The following is a 25,808-nucleotide window of genomic DNA, read 5'->3' as shown; positions in this document are numbered from 1 at the left end:
TTACCTAGCCATCCAAGATTACAGTCCAGTCTAGTCTGCAAATCAGTAAAACTCTTGTATACAAAAGGTGACAAATTATATATTAAAAACAAAACAAAAAACCTGACACTATCTACTTGTGCAGCTGCTGCTGTTGCAAATGAGCAAGTCCTGTATTATTGATTTTGCGCTTCAGTTCATGCAGTGCGTTTTAGTATTTGATCTATAAATTGAAGTTATAATCGTGCAACCATCTGTAAACAGTGACTTGAACCACGTGGTTGGAGCCTGAAGGATACAGACGTGACTTTTGAGGTCGTTGCGCAGGCCTCGCCTCACCAAGTCGTAGGCTTCTTCCTTCTTACCCAGGCAGTTCAGAGTTAGCCCCTTCATTGCAAGCGTCTCTGAAAAAGGAAACACCTCGAAATGTCACTGTCAGTTCGTGATCTCAATCTGAGCTTACACAATACCAGGCAGGTGTTGGTTTTAAAATATTAAGCTTTAACCTATAAAGCTCTACCTCCATCCACAATTATTATTATATTTTTATTATTTATTTATTTATTTTTAAACAAAACATGTTAGGATTTGTATGTTGGGTTCCATCAATCCAAGAAATGAGACCCATGCTAAACTTGACCTAGCAGAGGTAAACTTTTCTCCCTCCACGTCTAACAGGCAATCACTTAACTCAGATTACAATTCCAACTGGATGGGTAGCTACTGTAATAAATCACATCAATCACAGCAGATTCAGAAAGTTCAGAAATTACATCGCAACAAGCCACTTGAATAGGTTTGATTCTTTTAAAAACATTCAAGGGTACAAGGAAAGTACTGATTAATGGTGTACAGTTTTGGAAAATGCTGCTACTTCTTTCACTGGGGACAAAGAATCTGGACTCACTGTAGAAAGACAGGTTGGGCTTCACTTGGTGTTACTGTAGAAGTGAGCAGAAAACTACTGCTGGGCTTTCACTTGTGTGTGTACAGTAAAAATTAAAATAAAATATAATAATAATAATAATAATAATAATAATAATAATAATAATAATAATAATAAATACATCTTTCTTCCATATCCAAGATATCGTTATGCAATATTCTCCTCAAAAGCATCAGCCAATAATAGCAAATTATAATTTTTCCAATTTTTTTTTTATGTTTTTTTTTTTCTTCTCCCAACTGTTCAATTTACACTTCATCTGTTTAAAAACTAGTACCAACTAGTCCAGGAGAACTGAAGGCTCAGTAGGAGGTTGAATCTTTGCTGAAAGACGGGGAGTTTTTGCACCCCATTATGAAGCTGCGTGTGTGGATTGTAACACCATCTGCTAATTTAGCAAAGCAAAACCCAAGTTACACACATGCTGGTGGATATATTATCATTAGAACAGACAAATTACACAAGTTATAAAGTTCATTCTCTGTCCCAGGCTCTGCCCAAGTGCTTACCTCCATGCTCAGCGAATTTGGAGTTGGAGAGGATCTGTTTACAGAATTTTAGGCCATTTCTGTACTGTTTGTGTTCATAACATCTCTAAAAAGAAAGCCAGAAAAAAGTTGTCATTAAAAGAAAGCAACAGCATACAAACTTTAAGTAGTTTCCACTTTAGTAAACTGCATTACATCCTGTCTAAGGCCCATTCTTCACTTGCCAGTGCAGCTCTGGTCCTAACTCAAATGCCAGGACTTGCCCCAGAAGTAAGGCCAGCTACTAGGGATTGGATTTTTTTTTTAATTTAGAGTGACCAATTATTTGTATTTATCCCCCCCCCCCTCCCAATTTGGAATGTCCAATTATGTTTTTTCTCCTCACAGCAGCGAGTCCAAGTGCTTTTATGCCGAGCAATCCAGAGCAGAGGTGGGCAGGCTACCGATCCCGGAGAACAGAGATCAGCCCTGATTTTTATCCACTCTGAATGTGCTCTGCGTTTGTCCAGTAGGGTTCGCTGTTGTGCAATGAGAAGAAGAAATCCGTCGGTTTCCCACCCACCACCCCGGGAGCATCAGAGCCAATGTGACGCACCCTTCGGAGTCCCCAGCAAAGTTCAGCCTCTTCGCACAGCCCAGACGCGAACCGGCGTCGTCCAAACTGAATGACTCATCCTGCACTCCCAGCGGCAGCGCTTTAACTGGAGGAGCCACTCGGGGACTTGGATGGGAACTTTAAGCATACGTTTAATAATATGCTTGACGTATAACCGGTAACGTGACAAATTTCACCAAACCCATATTCTTTTATGTATTCATTTTAGTAATTTATCATATACAGTAGTCTGTTGCGTATCCAATTGCGGTGATGCTAGAGGAAGGGGCTTGGCAATTGCCTCCAAGTAGTGGGTGCAGGTGTTATCCTCAGTCGATCTGGTGCTTCAGTGGTGCACTCTGTGTTCATGCTGTAATAGGCGTGGCATGGAATCCAGTCCAGGTAAGAGAGTTAATGACAAGTGTTTTTTCTGACGTTTATTATAATTTTTTTTAATAAAATAGCATCTCTAAACAAAGGAACGAGGCAAAGGACAGTTTGGAAGTATTTTGAGGAACCGGACGAGAAAACTGTGGCATGCCAAACAAAACTGGCGTACCACAAAAACACAAGTTCAATGCTTCACCATCTGAAATTAAAACATTCAGAAATTACTGTGGATGGAGCTACAGATGGCAGTAAAAAGCAAATATCCGAACAGGGCGTGATCACGTTATCCCCTATGCGAAGGACAGTGTGTGTGAATCGTGAATGCAGCAGTTTTGAAATCGATGTAAGATTATCCCAGTAACCAATGGCAAAAAAAAAGATATGCTTTAATACAACTTTTTGTCCACTAGACACACACGTCTGTCTTAAAATATTTAAGTATGCTTTGAGTGGTTGTGTTTACAAACCTGCCGTATTAAATTGTAATAATACATTTCTCAAAATATATCACCTAAATTACATCGGCACAAAAAAATACTTTTATTGTAGAACAGCTTATTTTTTATGACAAGCAGCCATTGAATTTCTAGCATTGCTAACTTAGCTTTGTAGGTGATGGGTTTCGAGATGTGATGAAATGTGTTGAGCCATACTGTGCCGACGCATAAAACAATAACAGCGAGGCTGTGTGATTGAATTGAATTGTGGTTTGTCACACTTATACTTTGCTTGAACAAAAGTTATTGTATTTCTTGCTCTTATTGTATTACCTGTATTGTAACACTTGAAATGTATTTGCTTACGATTGTAAGTCGCCCTGGATAAGGGCGTCTGCTAAGAAATAAATAATAATAATAATAATAATAATAATAAATGCAGCTGTTCATACAAAACTTTCAAAAGGGAGAAAAAGTTGCAATTACCACAGACTCGTGGACCCCATTCCCCAATCTTCCCATAGGCGGATGGCTTTTTTCACTTGAAATTGTTCTGTATGACTTTGGACCGAACAGCCATTTATGTTTAGTACAATTTTTGTTTGTATGTTGGAACTAAAGTAAAGGACCTCCGAGACACACTTCAAAACAGGTAGGCCAGGCATCTTTTTATCAGTTTAATGTGTAACACTTGTGTGAATACGTCAATTTGATATATATTCATGACTTAACACACTTGATTGTGTTAGATTGGCATTTAAAAATAAGACTTGTGGCAATGTTTGGGAGGTTTATGTACACTAGTATGTAGAAGAGGGTGGTGTTGGATTCGAGTAATCAGAAACTGTGATGATCAAGTACTCGACCAATATATTTCTCGAAAATCCAACCCCTACTATCAAAGACCGCAAACTTTCTAATCTCTAAAGGCAGACCTTTTAATATCAGCAAGTGCTCTTTCCAATGCCAACATCTTGTGCTATTTTATTCCTGGTAACTTCCTAACTAATATAAAGAGTGTGTGTGTGGGTGTGTGTAGATATGGGTTAAACGCTGACCATGCATTGTATTTAAACGTTCATAAAAATTTACCAAAATGCACATCCCTACCAACTAGCACCTCTTATCTAAAAACAACTTTGACGGTTAGGTTTTTAGCTGTGGTCAGAACTTTAAATTATTATTAGGCAAATGCTGTATACAGACACTTTACATTTCTGTAAAAAGGTACAGAACTCCAGTATTGATTGTCATATTTTACTAACAGTTCTGTACGTGTTATACAAAAAGACAACAAACAGATGGGAGTACAGTCAAGCCTGATAACTCATGACTGGTTAAACCCTTGCTATGTCTGCATTTGTAATAATATCTGCACTGTACTGGGTAATAACTGAATTGCATCAATTAAGCAAATTACCTTTACTGTTCTTTGTACTGAAATGCGATAATATTTTTTATTGGGTGTTACCAAAAATTACAAGCCAGTACAGGGCTTGACATTAACTTTTCCATGCACTAGCCACAAAGTTCCACACACTGAAAAAATGGAACATTACAGTCCGGGCAGCATGAGCTTGTCAGTCGCCTAATATTCATTTACAAGTCTGAATTATTTTCTGCCGTTATACAGAAAAATGTACAACATAGGAACAGTGATTCATATGCTTTCTAAACTTTTTTTCTGTTATAAAATATAATAGAATTAGATTAGAAAGGTTCTAACAAAGTGTGGCCATAAAGAATAAGAATACTGTACCTAAAAATATGTAAATAGAAGCGTGTAAGCCATACAAATATAATGCAGCAATACAAGAAACCCTGGAGTTCGTTTATGTCTTCATTTGGTAGATCTGTAGAACCAATATGATTACACTTACATACAATAGTTTATTAGTTTTTTTTTTTTTCCCCTCTCCTACCTCGTCTCTTCCTGTCTCGCTAGCTAAACTGTCCTGAGGATCACAACTTTCGGGCTCACTATCTTGGTTGGCAAATAGAACACCAACAGCCTGCAGTGCAGTGTATTTTTTTGCCATTCTAAAAATAAAAAAATAAACAAGAGGAGTAATTGAAGACATAAATATAGACAGCGCTGCCAGGGTGATCTTATATTCTTCAGCAAAAATAATTCTCAGCATTGTTACCAGCTTTTTCTGAAATGTTTTTGCTGTTCTGTGGTATCAAAAGTAAATCACGGAGAGAAAGGCAGTGCGGCCCAAGATGTCTTTGAGGGGGTTTGTTTGGAATCTGTGAAAGTTTCCCGCGGCAATCAATCTGACAAGCTGCCTGCTGTGCCCTTCACACACAGACACTGAAAACTTACTAAGTTATTTTCTTGATCGGTTATCCAGCAAAATATTTGCCACACAATTTAAATATTTGATTTTATTGTAAATAAATCAGAAAAACACATGAAAACATTACTCAACTAATGTAGCAGTAAGCATTTACAAGTTCTCATTAACAGCGATTTACATCTAAAAAGAATGACATACAATAACAGATTTAGATTTAAGTAAATATCAGAAACTATCAATTCTTAAAATGAGAGCGATGCTGATGGACCGTACAGAAAACTAGTACAGAAAGCACTGCCTCCTTCCCTGTTTTGTTTTGTTGTCAGCAACACCACTTTCAGCATATAAAATAGACCAATCAAAAGCAGAAGTTTTTTTCAAGTTTCTTGTTGTTTTAGCCAACAGCTTCTGTTTATTAAAAGGTACAGCAGTCTGTCGCAAATTCGCACCACTGGCACGGAGCCGCTGGCATTCAAAGTGTTAAGGGTAGAAAAATGTACCCGCCACTGTAGCGTATAAGTATGTGAAATTTACCCACCACAGACCAAATTAACCTGCATTTGGTGGATGGGCAGGTGTTAATTTCGATCCCTGTCAGTATTCAAATCAGTATCACTAATCCAACCACAAATTACAATAAATGTTGCGGGGAAAGGGTTAATTTTTGATAACTCCATAATCATACTTGACAGCAGATCATACAATATTAAATCAGAAGTCAAGTTTTCCAGAGTATTTGTTTTTGTTTTTAATATTTTTTATGCATCTACCTTTGCTTTCCTTTCCCACACAGACCTATCAATTGGTTCCTTATTGAAAATAACACACAGAGATCTCACATGAACAAATCTATTTAAAGCAGTTCCAGAGATGCACTTTCTTGCAGTGTGATTCATTGTGTAGCGGTCTTAGTATCCTTTAAAAATGGAGTGATGCTGTTTGATGTATGCTCTGTAGAACAAATATAATCTGGCCAATGGTAATTGACATTCAAAGTCCAAAGCAAGTCGCTACATAAAAAAAAAAAAAAACATGGCCACCGTGAGCCAATCAAATTTCAGCTATGGTCAATTTGCATATATTGCAGTGATTCTCTATGGTACAATGTGGTAGAGTGATGAAACTTCCCATAGTCCTCTACTACTGTGTGAAATGAATGTCAACAAAAGAATGAAGTTGATTGGTCACATGATTTGGCAGCCATATTGGATTTTTCAAGCCAAATTTTTGTATGTACGTAAAATCAACATCATTGCACGAAAACTCACGAAACTTGGTAGGGTGGTAGGCACCCAAGGCAAGTTGAGTCAGAGCGAAAATGAAGATCATCGGTCATATGGTGTGGCGGCCATATTGGATTGAGAATTTTGGACAATTTTAAAAAATCTTCTTCTCCAAAACCGCTTATCGCAGAGATGTGACACATGGTGCAATAGACTACCCTCATGGCCTAACTATTTTCAAGAGAAGTCGGTTGGTCACATGGTCCGGCGGCCACACTGGATTTGTCAAAAATATTCAAACGCCGTCTTCTCTGAAATGGTTATGCTGGTTAAACTGGTTTGGAACTCCTTTGGGAGTTTAAACAGTGTCATGGTTACTATAGAATACACAAATTAACCCATATATGCTCTATTCAAAAAATGCCTTGACTGTGACCTCTGAACTCTCCTTAAGGTCAAATGCAAAAGTGGCTTATAACTGCTTAGAGTGCAGGTAGAGTCATGGTTACTATGGAACACAGATAGGACAAGTGTCTTGGAAGCCATCAAGTTGCTTAAAATTCTAGTTATAATTATTATTTAAATAGTGTGTTATCAGAATTAGTATAAATCAGTTAACCTTTTAGCATTGCTGTGACTATATGGTAACAGCTCGGTTGCGGTTTTGCTTATGAAAATACAACTATCACTAATGACTTAGATTCTGGTAGAGTAAGCAAACTTGTTAAATTTGCAGACGACACAAAAATAGGAGTGGCAAACACCGTTGCAGCAGCAAAGGCATTCAAAATGATCTAGACAGCATTCAGAACTGGGCAGACACATGGCAAATGACACTTAAGAGAAAAGTGTAAGGTACTGTACGCAGGCAATAAAAATGTGCATTATAAATATCATATGGGAGATACTGAAATTGAAGTAGGAATCTATGAAAAAGACCTTGGAGTTTATGTCGACTCAGAAATGTCTTCATCTAGACAATGTGGGGAAGCTATAAAAAAAGGCCAACAAGATGCTTGGATATATAGTGAAGTGTTGAATTTAAATCAAGGGAAGTAATGTTAAAATCTTTACAATGCATTAGTAAGACCTCATCTAGAATAGTGTGTTCAGTTCTGGTCACCTCGCTACAAAAAGGATATTGCTGCTCTAGAAAGAGTGCAAAGAGTGACCAGAATTATTCTGGGTTTAAAATGCATGTCATATGTAGACAGGCTAAAATAATTGAATCTATTCAGTCTTGAACAAAGAAGACTACGCAGCGATCTGATTCAAGCATTCAAAATTCTAAAAGGTATTTTAAAAGGGACTTTTTCGACCTGAAAAAGGGGTCACAAGTGGAGATCAGACAAAGGGGCATTCAGAACAGAAAATAGGAGGCACTTTTTTTACACAGAGAATTGTGAGGGTTTGGAACCAACTCCCCAGTAATGTTGTTGAAGTTGACACCCTGGGATCCTTAAAGAAGCTACTTGATGAGATTCTGGGATCAATAAGCTACTAACAACCAAATGAGCAAGATGGGCCGAATGGACTACTCTCGTTTGTAAACTTTTGTATGTTCTTATTTGTGCACATACATTTTCAAATCATGAATAGTATTTCCATTTTCTGACAAGCACACCAATGCATGCATGTTAAATGGCTGAAATAAGGCAATAACGTATACTGAAACGTGGGCTCTCTTCGGTTACCACACACATTAGAAATACATGGAAATTAAAAATCATGAAAAAAATGGCCAGTTAAAATTGTATCCGGGCCAGTAAAAACACTACCTCAGTGGCACAGCAGTTGAAAATCTAAACATAGAGCCCTGCAATATGACTGCAATATCAGGTCACAGTTCAAAGTAAATGCATTCCATGATTGTACCCAAGTACCTAAAATACTGCACATATGAAGCCTGTAGATGAAAACCTTTGAGACCATAAGAACAGAAAGGAAAGGGTTTGCTTTTATCAAATCTGTAAAAGGCCAACGATTTGGCTGATCACACACAATTCAGACCCAATCAGAGACATAACTAATTCTGCTGAAACTAGAGAAACAGGCCCTGAAGTTATAAATAGTTGCACACTGCAGTCAGTATCATTATTTATTCAAATTAGCAATTGATATGGCAATTGATGAACCAATTCAAAACTAAATTGTATTTAATTGCAATGCTGACCTAAAAAGATAACACACACGCACCATTTTAAAATTAAAACTAAAAATGAAGCCCACCTTTAGTAACACATCAGGTCCAGCTGACAGTTTTTTGATAAATCCCAAGAAGAGTGCTGCTTTTTTTCTGTACCATGCACACCAAGTCTGTATTCAAGTTATGACGAGAGCAAGCCCTCCAGATAAGATTTGGGGTCTGGGAGTAACTTACCCTCTAATTTTAACACAGAGAGAAATGTATTTTCAGGGGGTAAAATGCAACATTACCTTGAAGTCATGAGTATGTCGATAAATATTGTACAATCTTTAATGGCAATGTAAAAAAGAGCCTTCCATTTCCACAGAGACAAAGACTGCTCACAGACATGAGCAATATCTACAGTCTACCTTCAAAATGACACTTCACACCCTTTGGACAGTTTGATTACTTGTTTCTAAATGGAGAGGGTATAAATATACAACATAAATACAAAAGCAACATGCACCCGAGTTTCGATAAGCTAGCAGTAGAGGCAAGGGTTAGACAGTTTGGAAATTGCAATTGTGTTCCCTCGCAGAAGCAACTCCTCAAAACAGCAACTCAGAGCAATTAAAGGTCATCGGGCGTCCTCCAATGCCACCGCCATGCCATGGCAAAACCGTGAGCGTGACAGTGGATGCCTTTACTAGGTGAGCCCCTCTATGCCTATGTATGGAAATAAAACGTTAGTTATATAACTATACCCCATTCCTTGAACCAAAAAACATTTTAAAAATGAAAATGTTGTCTTAGGATGCTATATTGTAAATACAATATGCCACAGGGTGGCAAAGTATTGTATACATTAATGCAGGGCTCTACAGTGCAACTAATTTGGTCACATATGCGACTACAAATTTACTTGTGTGACCGTACATTTTAATTTAGGCGCGCGTTCAACTAGAAATTCCTAAAGGTTGACAAACTAAAAAAAGTGAATTTTTCAGCTGAAAGTATATTAAAAAATAAAATAAAAAATACTGCCAACACCAACTCAGATGTAAACTCATAGCTGAATTGTAATGTTCTCTGGGAATATAGCTTATTGGTCCACTGCCCACTGTTAATCACACATTAAAAACTACAAATCCCATACCCCGCCAATTTCACTGTTTTATCAGGGCGACAGTTTGAAAACTTGTCAAAACGAGATGAGGAAAACAAAATTCCTGTCATGTGATTGGAGAAGTTTCAAAAGAAAACCGCGATGAACAAAATTCAGATATGTCGGTGTCTTAACAAGAAATTAGCAATGAAGGTATGCCAGAAGATGAAAACGAACTTCGAGAAGGGTTAGGTTAGATGCAATGTGTTCACAGCTGAGAGTAGGTAAGTCTTATTAACCATGACAGATTGTAATGGCTAAGGTTTGCCATTTCATACACGAGTCAACAACGAAAACAAGTGTAATTTGAAAATAATTTATTAAACATGCGAACGGAGGATCACTTTTTGTCCTAAGTAACCAGGCTACATTTACGCCTATTGCACAATTAAACCGTTTTTAATGAAACCGTCAAAGTTAACATTAAATAAGTTATTTCAATAACTGAAATCTGAGCGAAATAAATACTTAGCGTAGGCCTGACGCATTCTTGTGCAACAGTTTTAAAAAAATTCAGTCTAAATATTTCGCTAGCAAATCAATCATTTTTGTTCAAAAAAACGAGCATGTCTACATGCTCAGGGGAGAGGTGAGTGCAGAGCCGATTTACAATTAGTCCCGCTGTGGAAAAGACCCTCTCCGCTGGAACTGAGGTTGCAGGGATTGACAGGTACTGCTTAGCCAGGACACTGAGTTTGATGTACTTTTTTTCATTGATTTTCCACGATTGCAATGGGTTTTGATTGGGTGGGATGCATGGCTCCGTGAAATATTACTCAATCTCATTCCGATCGGCTTCGGAGTCGGCAATGCAATAATCGTCCCCAAAGCGTGTGTTGAGCGCTGCGGCGCTTGATGTGGGAGCTCGCTGTGGGTGTGTCATTGCGGCGGGTCGCTTCTGTTTGAGCATCAGCTCTGAATAACACGCCGCTGCAAAAACGGCATTAAAAATGTATTGTTAATGTAAGCGTTTCAAATTTCATGGTCTATCTTTGTATTTCATAATACCACATTGACATCACATTTTTTATGTTTTATTTTACGAATCTTATTTAATTAATCCAGCATATTGTTGTAAATCTAAAAAAAAAAAAAAAAAAAAAAGATTACTCCATATGTTTACAAATAGTAACGTCCTTGGCGAGTACTCTGTATTTGAGTACTCGTGCCCATCCCTAGCTTAGAGTAGTGAAGTTCACAGTTGAGAGTAGTAAAATAGCATACCAACAAGGTCCAACAGTTAAACCAACAGTGTTGAAATATTTTCCCTGGCTTACATTTAACAATGTTAAAACCATCCATGTTTTGCATGTTTTATCAGGATGCAGGGGAACTGATGGCAGGCAAGACTGCATTTTTAACAGGGAGCCAGAAGTTCAAACGTGAAAATATACTGAAACACAGTGCTTCAAAACGGATTGCAATTAAGAGCCAATGAATTTAAAGACAATAGTATGTATAATACATTATCTAATTGAAATTCGTCTTGCATTTGAAATTGAAAAAAAAATTAAAACTTCTGGGTAATATAAACTGAATTGTGTCACAGGCAACATTGTCAGTCTCTGGAAGTCGGCATAGGGTTACCAGATATCAAGATTGAAAAATCTAGACTTTTTTTTTTTCTTCAATTCAATGACTCTGCGAAGCAGTTAAAATAACTGTATATAACCCAATCGTAATTTAAAAGTTAAACATCAGGTGTAATTATTGCAGATCGTAACAATTCTTTGTTTTCTTTTTTATTGTTATCTGACAAATACTACAACGACAAAAAAAAAAAAAGACAATCCCAGTTTTCTTGAGACGACTGCTAACCCTAAAAATCAGCAACACTCAGCAAATCTTTCCAAGTTCATTTTCCAATATCCTTATTCTTGATGTGATTGGCTACTCTTGTAATTACGCTATGAATACAAAGCCATTACAAGCGACTACGTCAGCAGAACTAGCAACTGTTGTAAATGACCAGCTCCTACGTAAAACATGCATAGTTTGTTAATTTACAGTCCGCACTCATCCGACCCTATCAAATTTTGACTTCAGTGACGGTTAAACCAGAAATAAACCAAAAGCTGTTTACTACAGATCCCAGGGGTGGTTTGTCAGAGTTACAGTATTTGGACTACAATAAATATTGCTTCCTGACACTTAAGTGGGCTTCACAAAGCTGTTTATAAGTGTTATTTACAGCACTTTTTAAAGGATTCTTTATCTTTAGCCATTAACACTAGCACCGCCATAGCTGCTTTTTGAACAGCTTTTGCAATTCAAATTTAAATATCTCTGCATATGTGAATATCTCGTGCGTGTCCGTTCTTATGTGTTACTAAATATTTGAACTAAATACCCATACCGTGTTTCAGCTGCAGAATCGTAAAAATAAATAAAGTTAGAAGCACTTGCTTCTTCAACCGCCAGACCCGCAGTTTATGCGGCATATTGAAATCAATACAATATAGCCGACAATTTAGTCTGGGCTTTGTAATAAAATCAACGTCATTGTGAAATAACGTATTATAATCCTGTTGAGTGCTTGAAACACTGATGAAAGTCATTCTACACATCATATATTATTATTTACACTACATTTCTCAAGTAGAACGACTGTGCCACCCTGAGTTTGACGGCGCAAAAAAATTAAAAAATGTGCGTATTCTAAGCTCTCTGCACAGATCAGTGAACATTGGGACTGATGCTAAACCAAAGCCAGAGATTGTTGCATTTTACAATGCAACAAAGTACGGTGTGGATATACTGGATCAAATGGCACGGCTGTATTCTGTCAAAGGTGGTACTCGCAGGTGGCCTGTGGCTGTTTTTTATAATGTTTTGGACCTGGCAGCCATCAACGCTTTGGTGTTGTACAAGGAGTGCACCGGCAACACAATCACTCGGAGGGACTTCATTTTGCAGCTAGCCCTGGAGCTACGGCAGAAACATTTTGAGAAGAGACACGAAAGCCGGCTGGCAAATGCCCATCAACCTTCAGCCAGCGCTGCCCCCACTGGCACAAGGAATAAAAGACAATGCCAGGTTGGTAAATGCAATAAAAACAGAACTTTTGATGTCTGTGCCCGTTGTGAAAAGGCAGTCTGGGGCAAATGCACTGGTACAGTTGAAACGCATGTTTTCTGCGTAGATTGTACTTAGAAGGCTGTAATAGAACTCTGAACAGACAGACAGAACAGACAGACAGACAGAGAGCCTTTGAACTCTGTTTCACTCAGCGCTTTCACGTTGCATAAGTTATGTTATATTTTTGTTTTACACTATTTTTATAACTAGTTATTTATTTTCTGTTCCCTCAGTATGCTTATGGGGTTGCCCAGATCCCTCTGAGCTAAAATAAATAACGAGCGGCTGTTTAGACACTAATGAGAGCATAACAAATAGACTTTGTATAAATTGATTTTACATTTTTAAACGCTACAATAACAGTTCTGCTTGTGAAGCATCCACACTATATATTGACAGAACAGGTGATTTATTTGCATTGTGCGGGACCTTATTTTCCCCCATTGGCACTTGAGCCCCGGAGCACTCACCGAATGCACCTATTATCAGTGATTAAAGCCTGGTTTTCAAATGAACTGATTATCACTCACCAACACTGTATTGGTATAAGAAAAGTGTGTTTTAAAACATTTATTTCAGCTTCCAATCACTTAAAATATGCTGATGATAATGTAAACCCCAAACTACAGACAGTGCGTCCCAAGCTTTAAACGTGTTACAGTTTATAGATAAGAACTCAACTTTATTATGAATACATTGTGTTATGTTTTAAGCAACATACTACAATGATGTTCATTATGGTAATTGTTTGTTTAGTTTTAAAATGTTTAGTAAAAACGTGATCTACGGTTTGACCTCGTTAGTACAACCGGCCTCCTTTGCTAATGACATCTTCAGTCAGGGTCGTAACCCAGTATAATTTTGTAAAATGACTTTACACTTGCTTCAAAAGATGCAATATGTTTCAGTAAATTCAAACGATAAACTTCGCATCCCGCGCAGAGGAAGAACACAAACGTAAAACACCATTAAGTGGGGTTGGCATTGCAGGGGAGATGAAGGGAGGTTTCAGTTCCGAGTGACTGTTTTCTAAGCATTATTTGTGAATGCTTATTCACCATTGCTACACCCCATTAGAAAATTGACTTCCGTGCATTTTTTTAACACAAGACTAAACGTGAGAATATATGTGTACATTTGTTTTAAGTACTCGCCCAGGGGACTACTGAGACACAGACATCAACTAGTCCTCATCAGATTTAATTTGCCTCGGGCGAGCGGGAGTTTCTAATCCTGCTGTGTTTACTCCAGTTCTCCGGTCAGAGCTTCTGCTGGATGGTATGCTGCTAGGGGGCAACCCAAGGAGCAGGAGAGAGACAGATTGATCTGATTTACATTCTACTTGATATGTACTGTCTCTATGCAGCTAACACTTTAAAAGGTCACAAGGCCTCAGTAAGGCAACCATAAATGTTTTCTGAGATATGAGGATTTGACAGAGTGGCAAGGGCACAAACTGGCCCAAAGGCTTAATTTTGTTTTCTACAATATCACAAATCGATCTTGACCTAGGTGATCACAGAATACATTTGCCTGTTTAGTATGAAGCCCATATCTCCAAGTATTGGATCTTTAACATCCAGAAACCAAAAAGTCACGTGCCCCAATGTGGCTGCCATAGACTTTGCCTGAGGAGTTTCAATAGCACTTGTAGGTCCAGCGTTGTAGAGCTGTTTAATTCTGTTTAAATTTACCAAATATTTGAAGTGTCTGTAACCAATCGGAACACCCTTCATGAAAAGACTGCAGCGTTTACGACTTCAGGGCTCGAAATTAACCCCTGTCATCGGCAACTGCCATGGGTGCCCTTCTCAATTGACGCAATGCCCCTCAAAACGTATGTCCATTCACAGCCATTACGGCTGTAGTGCCCTTTCAGCTACAGCAACTACAGACGCCTGTAATAGGAAGAGTTTGGATCCAAACAGTAACGATAACATGATTTGTGTGGATAAGTTGCATCAGCAGGGGAAAAAAACAAACAAACAAACAAACAAACAACCACCCTTTCAAGCCCTTGGATTTTAACCGTGCGTAACAATACCAAAAATAAATAAAAAGTAGAAATCCTTGCACAATCTGCAAGAATTTTACAGAACTTGATCATTTTTTCTGGTCAGTAGTTTGGAAATGTTCACGATACTTACAAGTGGTTTTCTTTCAGGTTTTAAAAAAATAACAACTTGAATATGTTTCATATATACTATTGTAAGATATTTGTGTTATTGTATAGGCCCAATAAATTCAGGACCAGTAAGTATTTCAAAGTTAGGTTAACATTTACATTTCCAAAATTAATAATTAATGTAAAATATTTAATTAATAAAACATCAGTATTACAACTTATAAAATAACATATTAAAGTACTTACTTTTAAAAGGTTAATAAGTCAATTGGTTAAACTCTCCTTAGCATTAAGCTTGCTTTGCAGTAGCGTACTGGTGTTTGCCTTCTAATTGTTTGAGTTTTTCAGTAAGCTTGGTTGACAAACCAGGAAGTGAGTTGAGAATTTGAAAAACAATGTGTACAACCTGTGAGCTGCAGTAATAAAAACATGATTGTAATCTCTCTGCGTCCAGCTCAATTACTTCGATAAGATTTATTTCTTCACCACATCCGAACACCAACATTACACTATTAAAACTGAACAATAACGGTCGCCATGGATTAGTAATAAAAGCCAATGTCTGGCTTCAGCGCAGGGAGATATGTCCTCGCAGGCTCCAATCTAGGCTGCTGGCTGACCAAAAAAAAAACGCCCCAAAAAACTGCATTTTCTGAATAAATAAATACTGGTAATTATTATTAATTCAACTGTGTTGTTTCTTTCGGTGGCCAATAATTAGCTTTATATATGAAGCATAAGCAAAATTACACAATATCAACCACTTTGGCCTTGACTTAAGATTAGTGGCCTTGGTGCGCTCTACAATTGCAGAGAACTGAAGGACATTCATTTTGGCCTTGCCCTTTTTGTTGCCAATTTAGAGCCCTGCTACTTGGGCATGTTACTGTATAAACGCTATGATTACAGTACAGTTTGCACCACCACAGCAACATTCTAAAAAAGTTTTAAATGTAAGCATTCACACAAGCCCCTCTCATTCCAAGTCATCTCAGATTTGTATAGATAAAATAACTACTGCTGATAAACTGCTAGGTACACTGGCAATATCTTGTGTTTATTAATGTACTCAGTATTTCATAAGGTAATGTGTTAACACACCCTCAGTTAGCAGGACAGTTACTAGAAGCGTAAAAAAATGTCCATCCTTCCTGTTAAATCATCTTGAGTCTTTCCTGTTACAGTTAAGGAATAACATGCTTTTTTTCAATATATATATAGCCTACATTCATACATGAACAGTATACATACAAATTTAGTTTTATTTAACCCTGCTGGCAGACCACCAAACTGAACAGCCTAAAATATTTATTATTCTGTGAACAGGCTATTCTGATTATAAAAATGTTGTACAATTCCTTAGTTCTCCTTATGCATTAGTTTTGGCTTGTGTTTCAAAATATAGGCATTTGTTAATGTTGAATCAGCATAACTAAACAGCAGTAGTTTTCAGCGATGAGTCAACATAAACATCACTAAAAGGTCAACATTTCAGAGGATTTAGGAACGCTTTGTTGATAGATACAGTGGCTGCTGCAGAATCTAAACAGAATATTACAAAACCATCGATACCTGTTTGATTAAATATATTTATTGAGCATTTGCGTTACTTTTCTGCCAGTTTGCACTGTTTTATAAATTTCATTTTGTTTGTTTAACATTTACAGTTTTGAAGCCTATCCGTGGTCTCATCTACTTCCACAGTCCATTTGTCATTTTTGTAGCACAGTTTGTTGGTAGCTCTTAATTAGTTGGTGTGTTTGTTGAGCCAAAGTAACACATCAGTAGTCCTCATCGTTGAAATTAGGCACGATTGGAAGGTGTTGCAACTCATGGTTGAACGTAGGCTACCCGACTTTGAAATAAGAGTATACCTATAAGACTGCTTGTTTTCATGGAAAGCGGTCCATTTTTTACTGGTTTTAGTACTAACTTTCCATTCATATTTAAGAAATAAAAATCAGACTGTACTAGGGTGGTAAAGCACAAACAAGTTTGTTACTTAAGAAATAGTGTTATGCTATACACTAACAAATTAGTCCTTTCAGTTACCTTACAGTTAAACCTGAATTAGCCTGTAAGGCTTAACCGCTAGTTTTTATCACAAAAACGTTGTTTATCCCTAATGAACCCTAATTTGTCTTTTTGGGGGGGGGGGGTATGGCATATATACATAGAATTACATTATGAATGAATCTGACAGGGAATGGCTTCAGGTATCAAAACCTGTGGGGTTTTTTTAGTATGTACTCTATAAAAAGCAAATACATTTGTTTAATATGATACACAGGCACTTACACTGTGAACAGCTCAGTAAAAAAAGTTCTTCAGATTCTACACATGTAAAAGTGTGGGATAAACTGAACAATTCTCCAAAAATGTATTCTGAAGAATTTATACTAAATGCAACTTTAGCCACATTATTATTAGTACCAGGGCTCAAATTCGTATACTACCTTAAGACAGCTAAGAAATTACGATAAATTAGCAACTATTTAATGAAAGCATTTGATATTTTTAAACCCACTTAAACTGAAAATGTCCAAATAACTGTGTAAATAAAACTTGCTACTTCATCTTAAGGTCTTGAATCAACAAGATTAATAGTTGTTACTCATATGTTCCATTCGGGCTTCTTTCGTTTTTTTAAAAAAAATAATAAAATAAACATTATTACATATTTATTTTTAAGCAATTACGAGAACACTGTTATAGTACTTGCAAAAAAAGGAAGGGGGGGAGAGAGAGAGAGAGAGAGAGAGAGAGAGAGAGAGAGAGAGAGAGAGAGAGAGAGAGAGAGAGAGAGAGAGAGAGAGAGAGGCCTACTCTCACACAGTCAAATATGGTCATCACGAATAACGACTGTATACGGTATTACAAAAACGTGACAAAAAAAGCCATGTATGAACTTAAACTGGAAGGTCAAAATATATTCCTGTGTAATTCGATTTCAGAAACTCTTAAAAATCAACAATGTTTAAAAAAAAAAAACACACGAATCTGGCATGTGTTGTTCAAAGAACCAGGCCCTACACCTAACAGTCATTTGATTGGATTTTAATCAAACACATCAACACAACTGTTACAGTTAAGACAAATACAGCATAGAATTAAACGACCCCTGAGGCTTATAGGAAATTTCCCTAACACCAAATACCAGCGGAGGCGCCTGTAAAAAATAATCTTTGCCTCTGTACTAGCAGAGCGTATATTATAATGATATACTCTGCTCTGCCACTGGACAGCTTAGAGATTCCGGAACACGCAACTAACCCACAAACCAGTATGCACCAGACACCCGACCCAGCAACGAAGCAAAATATGCAATGCACGCAATTTGAATTCAGAGGAGAAGGGCTGGGTAGGAGGTAACAAAAATCCTTAGCCCACTCCAGGACGACTTGATAAGGGCAACATGATAAAACAATGCATCTGGCCTCGAACCAACAGTAGTGCTTATCTCTCGGTAACTGCACATGCATAACAATGGTCAGTCTGATCTCGCAAGGGTAAGCGCACCATAGGTAAATGGGTTGAATATGACCACCACTATGACTTCGAAGACTTTGCTTCAGAATGTGAATCGTAGTCTTAGCACGCCCTGTTTTGTTCTGCTACAGTAGGCCGTTTTGCTGCAGTACTACTCTTGCAGTAGAGAGGGTAGCGATCGGGAAATGTGTATGCCGGGGGATCTGATCACAGAGCACAGCCAGCAGCAAATAAACATACTGTACTCACCAGAATCCTCTTAAAGAGAGCGTTCTCCTTTGGGGGCAGTGTGACTGTCGGCATTGTTCGGGATAGAATATTTCCACGCTCTCAGCACATGTGAATGAGAATTATGTTAGTCGCTATTCTCTCTCCTCCCTTTCTCCGATTCTTGTCTCTCTTTTCGGGCTCTCTATCACCCTCTCTCTCTCCTCTCTCACGTGGTAATTGAAAGCCCCCTTCAGCCAAAATGGCCGCTTCACTTCTCCTCCGGGTCAAGCTCCACTCTGCGCCTGCGTACCGACCCCTTTCGCCGTTTCATACAGCAACGGAGAACAGGTGGAACTGCGGGAGGGCCATTGTAGTCCTCCAAGCCGCCAGGGACCGCTAAAAACAACATTCCATGAAATAAGATTACATTATTAAAATAATTTGCAGAGTGCAGAATATATGCAACAATATAAATACAGACTTTCCAAAAGATTGTTAATAGAGATTATTAAACATTATAATGTGACAAGTGGTCATTCCTGACACATGGTGTTCAGAGTACAGGTTTGAAAACTAATATTTTCTCTCATGGAAATAAAAAAAATATATATCGTAAATACATGGTTCCAGTGCACATAGTCCACACAGTTGTTTTTTGGGTTTTTTTTTTATAATTCTCTGTTTTTCACTTTGTTTTACCTTGCTTGCTTTATACTACACTGAGATGATTTACTGGTAATCAGCTCTCTAACCCAGGAGGACCAAAGGTGGGCCGCGGGAGCAATGACATTCTATGCATTTTTTTTCTATTAATAGCGAAACGCAGGCGCAGGCGGCAGCTGTAACTAGAAAAAAAAAACTGTAGCAAGGGAGTATTGGCGGACTGTCAATCAAAGCAGAAATTCACAAATCAGAGCTAACAGATTGCCTACCTGTAGCGGGATGTAAAGCGAGAGCTCTGATAATAGTGCAGTGTTAAGGTCATGTGATCGCTCTGCTGACAGATGTAAAAAGTGTGTTCAGTATTTTATAAAATTACATGTCGAATCTGCTACCAGAAGACTACGTTTTGCAAAGTATAAAGAACAAAAAAGCAGCTAAAGGAGTTTGAATGCATTTGTACCGTGGGCTCAGTTTTGAGGTGATGGAATGGGTTTTTTCTTTTGTAGAAACGTTTTCATACAAACTTTTGTACTTGATAACATTAATTTACAAATTCAGTCCATGCCTATGATGAATACATTTTTGTGACTAATTTGCTATTAACATTTAAAATATTGTGTACTTTGATATATGTTTCAATATTAACTAAATCAAGTTATTAATCAAACTCATAAATCTTGTTACATACAGGAAATTGATTTATTAAAATGCTATTTTATTGATTACTGGCTCGTTCACAGTCGTCTTAAAATAACGCTAGAATATTTTTTAACAGTCCAAGATCTGTTGATCGAAGGTTGCGTGAAGCGGTGCAGACTGATAAGAGATCAAATGAATACTGTGGAGCCAAACCATGTAAAGCCTTAAAAGTAAGAAGTACAATTTTGAAATCAACACGAAACCTGACAGGCAACCAGTGCAGGGACTCTAGAACAGGAGTGATATGATCCCTTTCACGTGACCTTGTCAGGACACCAGCTGCTGAGTTCTGAACATGTTGTAATTTGGACAGTGTGCTTTTGGAGACGCCTCCAAGCACAGTGTTACAGTAATCAATCCTCGAAAAAACAAATGCATGAGCTAGCTTTTCAGCTACAGAAGCAGAAAGCTTAGGTCGCACCCTAGCGATGTTTCTAAGGTGGAAAAATTATGCCTTAACAGTATTCTGCAAATTAGGTTCAAAAGTTAATCCAGGATCAAAAGTAACTCCCAAATTTCTCATTTTGGATCTAAACTCAAGCATAGTGCCATCAACTGACAAGTTTACTGCATTGGTTTTACGTAACTGATGGGCAGTGCCTAGCAACATAACCTCTGTCTTGTCATAGTTATGATGCAGAAAGTTTTGTGACATCCAATTCTTAATATCAGAAATGCAATCAGCAAGCACAGAGGCAGCAACATCAACATCAGATTTAGTATGCACATAAATGTGGGTGTCATCTGCATAAAAATGATAATTCAGGCCATGTAATCTTAGTGTGTGACCAAGGGGAAATATGTAAACACTAAATAGTAGAGGGCCCAAAATTGAGCCTTGTGGGACACCAGATGTTACCAGCCCAACTAAAACCGCCAAGGGAGACAAAGTGTTGACGCCCAGTAAGATAAGACTCCAACCTTTTTAATGCAATGCCTGTGTGGTCCAGTGGTTAAAGTAAAGGGCTTGTAACCAGGAGGTCCCCGGTTCAAATCCCACCTCAGCCACTGACTCATTGTGTGACCCTGAGCAAGTCACTTCACCTCCTTGTGCTCCGTCTTTCGGGTGAGATGTAATTGTAAGTGACTCTGCAGCTGATGCATAGTTCACACACACTAGTCTCTGTACGTCGCCTTGGATAAAGGCGTCTGCTAAATAAACAAATAATAATAAAATAATAATAATATCAAGTAGGATTTACAGTGTCGAATGCAGCACTAAGATCCGAAATAATTAGAATTGATAACGCACCTGAGTCAGCTGCCATAGAAGATCGTTTGTAACTTCAACAAGGGCAGTTAATTGCAAAGTGACAGCTCCCTCTAATAGTATACTATACTGAGTTTGTGGCCGGAGAGCGTAGAATACGTAATTGATTTATTAAAATGTTTGGATATACTGCTATTTTATTGGTTACTGGCTCGTTCACAGTCGTGTTAAAATAACGCTAGAATATGTTTTGTTGGAAAATAATAGTAATAAAAAAACGTTTTTTGACTGAATCATCAAATTTCGCTGCATGCATTAATTTTCATAAGTTTTCTTTTGGTTAAGTGGCGTAGCTGCGCTCCGATTTTTTTTTTTTGTGTGGGAGGAGGAGGGGGGTGTTGCAAGCCAACTGAATGTGATTTTGCAAGTTGTATTTGGTTGTACAGAGTAGTGGCAAAAATAGTAACTTTTGCAAGGCTCGCGTTTCCCTCTCGTGTGCGCATTCGTCTTTTTTGTGCATGACGGTTCAGCGTGAGAGATAACGGCTGAACGTTTTAGTAACACAGTGTTCAGAAATTAGGATGTAAGTTATGTTTTTGTGCACATTGTACTGGTTTTACTCAAAAGTGATTCCTGTTCAGGTATTTATGAATGGGAATAATAAGAGACATGCACCTCTTTCTTGTTTGATGACCAAGAAAAATAACTGCATTTCTAAAATGTTTAATTATACAAATATGCCTAAATAATTTAAAGGTTTGATAAAAACAAAACCAAAAAAAAAACTGTCTGTTTAGTTTTTTAAATTTATTTTATTTACTAAAATTAAAGTGTCGTTTTTTTCACTCAGTGCATAGTCTATGTGATTTCCATCTTTCACAATATTTATTCAAATGAATAAAGGACAGTTTAGATTAAGTTTATTTATAACGTTACAGATTTAAACATAGAACATGATTTTAATTTTACATTTTCCCAAGGAGTGCTAATAGTGGGCGTCAGTGCCTAAGCTGAACAGGTGAGCCTCGGGTAAAAAAAAGTTTGGGTTGATGGTTTAATAGAATGTCGATATACAAAAAAACCCCGAAATATTCTACAATTTAGCATTTAATCATCGATTTTTGATATCAACAATTCTACTTCTGATATAATTTTTTTTTTGAGAATTGTTGATATCAGTAATATAATTATGTATATCAGAAATTGAGTAGAACATGTTAAAACGGCTTGCCATTTGAACACGGACCATAGTCAACACAAGACGACTTGCCTGTTGAATCAGTTGATCTGTGATCACTACTTCTGCCTACATTTATTCTATCAATCGAGCGTCGACTGTTTCTCTGTGGGACCAGTGTTGGTGAAATTTATAATCACAGAGATCATGACTTTAAATCGGTTATTACTCCGCTCAGCGTTTGTCAGCAAGAGTAAGTACAGAATAATTGTATTAACTTTTTACATTGTCTACAATTGTACTGATTAATGTCTGTCGGACTCTTCTTTGAATTTACCTGGTGCGGGTTATTTGTTACGGGCCCAGATCTGACCTTAACGGTATCGCCAATATCATCAGGTTGAGGTGTGCTTTGTATGATACAGAACGACCAAATTATTTGAAATGTCCATATTTATGACGATTGAATGTATTTATGTGCTCGACATACCCGTAGATTTTTTAGCATAATAATTAGGCGCATAGATACAATTATACCGGTTCAATATGGTGAGGCTGTTTTACATATCTGTATCTGGCTAGACAGTTTTTTGTTTTGTTTTTTTTTAAAAAAAAAAGCATTGTCAGTAACCTCTATTGGCCGCAGATGTCTTGAAAAATGCAATTTCTGAAAAACTATCAATTTTCTACTGCTGATACCAGTTTAAAGTTGACAGTGTACGCTTCATAGAAAATACTAAGTTGATGCAAGTCTACTCTTCATATACAACTAATGTATACGGCTCTTCTATCTTTGAAACCATGCTAAGTCACGATACTACAATGACGAATGTTAGTTATATATTTGAGAATGTGTTTATGTTACAAAATTGCATGTATGTTTAAAAATAGTTAGAAAAAAAGGTCTGAACTGTACATTTAATAAAATGCAAATAAATGTGTATTTTTCAGCACTGACACGTTCTGCCTTCACTGCAAGAAAGCCGGACAACACAGCCCCCAACTGGCTTCGAGTGGGGCTGGCATTAGGAAGCACTGCAGCTCTCTGGGCTCTGGTATGCTTTTGTTCACAGCACTGGATGGGCGAATTCATTTTATTACCGGTGTACTGTCCCCTAGTCTAGTTTAGTAAATCCAGACAAATTAGCATTTTGAGGTTTGTAACACCAAGGACTGGAAGGGGATAAGCAGCTGCAATAAGGTGGGGGTGTTGTGAGGTCTGGAATGGAATTCACTTTTCAAGGTTTTTGGGGTTTTTTTTGTACACCAGGGAGTTTAGAAGCATTGCACAATGTAATAAATATTCCAGCGTGGAAGATAAGGAAATAAGAAAAACATGGCTGTCACTATTTCTGAATTTCCATTTGACATGTTTTAATCCCATATTATGGGGTTTCCATTTATTTATTTATTTATTTATTTATTTTTTAAAGCTGACATTTTACCAGTGGAATAGCTGGTTTAATACCTCTCAGAAAACTTTAGTAGTGAAGTAATATTATTTAAATTTTAAATGTGTACAGTAACCTCATATTCTATGGTATATTGGTAGTGGTTTATAATTTTAAATTAATGTAGGATGCAAATATTGAACATGTATAATTTGTTTGGCCAATTTTTGACACCCTCATGAAAAATGTCAAAATATCTCAACTTCATTTTAACATTAGTGAATGGGGTCATTTATAATATCACCCTGTTTGTAATTTTATTATTATTATTATTATTATTATTATTATTATTATTATTATTATTGAACAAATTGCACATGTATTTTGAACTTCTTAAATTTCTCTAGCTGTTCAAGCAACACAGTGATGATGTTCAAGAGTACAAAACGAGAAATGGACTGCAGTAATGACCCCAGTTTCAATAGTAAGTGTGATTCACCTCCCCAGCCTAGCACAAATTAAAATACCTTTTGTACTTGGTTTCACAGACCTTGATTAACACGATATAAGGTATTCCAAGATTACTGTTCATTGACGCAGCCGTTTAAATGGATTTAAGTTAAAACCAAATTGTTTGTGGTACTGTTTTGTGACCCAGAGAAATGTCCTTTTGAAAGTATTGTATACAAACCAGGCTGCTTTATCTCTTCCCCATGGTCTGGAGAGATCAAGGCAAGTCAGACTCAAAGGTAACATTTGCTTAGCATTGCAATTTGAAAAGTGCAGATGAAGGAAAAATGTGTGTCCTTCAATCCTGAGGACCCCCATATTACTTAGTGCTGAATGAAAGTAACCCTTTGGGATTATTCTAACTACATTATAATTCATTGTGTTTTTTACAGATTATTTTCCAAGATGCTTTCAAGTAGCAGAACTGGTCAACCACTGCGTTGTTTCTGATGAAGATTTGCGTAATGTATTTAATGTACAGTCCTGCTCTTGAGTCAGTCAGGATGTAATCAATAAAGCATTTGTATTAAATCTCATATTGTTTTTGGAACAATCTGTCCTCACTTCAAAATCTTGTTTATACCAGTTTCAGCAGGGGGTGCATGTGAGTTTTTACAGTAAATTACGCAGAAAGACCAACATATTTTTTTCTCATGGTTTTCTTTACTGGGGGGGTGAAAGGTGTTCATCATGTTTACTTGATATAAATTCAGTATTCGCAAAGCCTCGAGTTATTTAAAGCGTGGTTTTATTTTCAATTTGTATCAAAATATCAAATACCTTTTCTTGAAACTGTTTAACACTGTTGATGATTTTTTAAACAGTTGAACAGTTTAATGAATAGGAAACCTTGTTTTGTAGATTTAAAAAAAAAAAAAACCCTTCAAAAACTCACCAATTTTAATATTAATTAGTTGATTGGTCACATGATTTGGCAGCCATATTGGATTTTCCAAGCCAAATTTTTGTATGTCCGTAAAATCAACACCGTTGCACGAAAAGTCACTAAACTTAGTAGGGTGGTAGGCACCTAAGGCAAGTTGTGCGAAAATAAAGATCATAGGTCACATGGTGTGGCAGCCATATTGGATTTCTCGAGAATTTTGGACAATTTTAAAAAATCTTCTCCAAAACCACTTATCGCAGAGATGTGAAATAGACTACTTTCATGGCCTAGATGTACGGTTGTTCAAGACAAGTCGATTGGTCACATGGTCTGGCAGCCACACTGGATTTGTCAAAAATATTCAAACGCGGTCTTCTCTGAAATGGTTATGCCGATTGAAGCAAAACTTTGCATACATAGCCTTGGCAAGGTTGTCTTAAGTTTGTTAAAAGCAAGTCGCTACATAAAAAAAATATGGCCGCCATGAGCCAATTAAATTTCAGCTATGGTCAATCTGCACATATTTGCATATATTGCAGTATTCATTTAAGGTACAATGTTGTAGACTCGTGAATTTTCATAGCGTGGTGGTAGAGGCCTTTGGGAAGTTGTGTCAGAGTGAAAAACAAGTCATAGGTCACATGGTTTGGCAGCCATATTGGATTTTTCACAAATATTGGCCAATTTAACAAAATCTTCTTCTCCAAAACCTCTTATGG

The 25,808-nt window shown here is 37.2% G+C and overlaps 2 protein-coding genes across 2 annotated transcripts in view; one reads left to right on the top strand and one right to left on the bottom strand.

The window, feature by feature from the left end:
- LOC117408384 (N-alpha-acetyltransferase 15, NatA auxiliary subunit) overlaps window positions 1–18,920 on the bottom strand; it is a 47,635-nt gene extending 28,715 nt beyond the window's left edge. Inside the window, exons 1-3 of the mRNA XM_034013330.3 lie at window positions 18,593–18,920; window positions 1,435–1,519; window positions 279–383 (exon numbers count right to left, since the gene is read on the bottom strand). Coding sequence (XP_033869221.1) covers window positions 279–383; window positions 1,435–1,519; window positions 18,593–18,646 — 244 coding nt within the window. The 5' untranslated portion in view covers window positions 18,647–18,920. The remainder of the gene's footprint in view (window positions 1–278; window positions 384–1,434; window positions 1,520–18,592) is intronic.
- A 3,478-nt stretch (window positions 18,921–22,398) lies between these two features.
- Window positions 22,399–24,739, top strand: ndufc1 (NADH:ubiquinone oxidoreductase subunit C1). The gene is made up of 4 exons (XM_034013235.3): window positions 22,399–22,555; window positions 23,254–23,357; window positions 24,101–24,177; window positions 24,596–24,739. The coding sequence occupies exons 1-3, from the start codon at window positions 22,510–22,512 to the stop codon at window positions 24,158–24,160; spliced, it is 210 nt and encodes a 69-aa protein (XP_033869126.1). The 5' UTR covers window positions 22,399–22,509; the 3' UTR covers window positions 24,161–24,177; window positions 24,596–24,739.
- Window positions 24,740–25,808: the final 1,069 nt, after the last annotated feature.

This window comes from Acipenser ruthenus, chromosome 2 (genome assembly GCF_902713425.1).
Source record: "Acipenser ruthenus chromosome 2, fAciRut3.2 maternal haplotype, whole genome shotgun sequence".
Classification (NCBI taxonomy): Eukaryota; Metazoa; Chordata; class Actinopteri; order Acipenseriformes; family Acipenseridae; genus Acipenser; species Acipenser ruthenus.
Note: the sequence above shows the minus strand (reverse complement) of the source record. Positions and strands in the feature narration are given on the sequence as shown.

Coding starts and splice junctions, on each gene's coding strand:
- ndufc1 (XM_034013235.3), top strand. CDS start 22,510: ATGACTTTAAATCGGTTATTACTCCGCTCAGCGTTTGTCAGCAAGA. Junction 22,556..23,253: donor CTCAGCGTTTGTCAGCAAGA/GTAAGTACAGAA, acceptor TGTATTTTTCAG/CACTGACACGTTCTGCCTTC. Junction 23,358..24,100: donor CTGCAGCTCTCTGGGCTCTG/GTATGCTTTTGT, acceptor AAATTTCTCTAG/CTGTTCAAGCAACACAGTGA.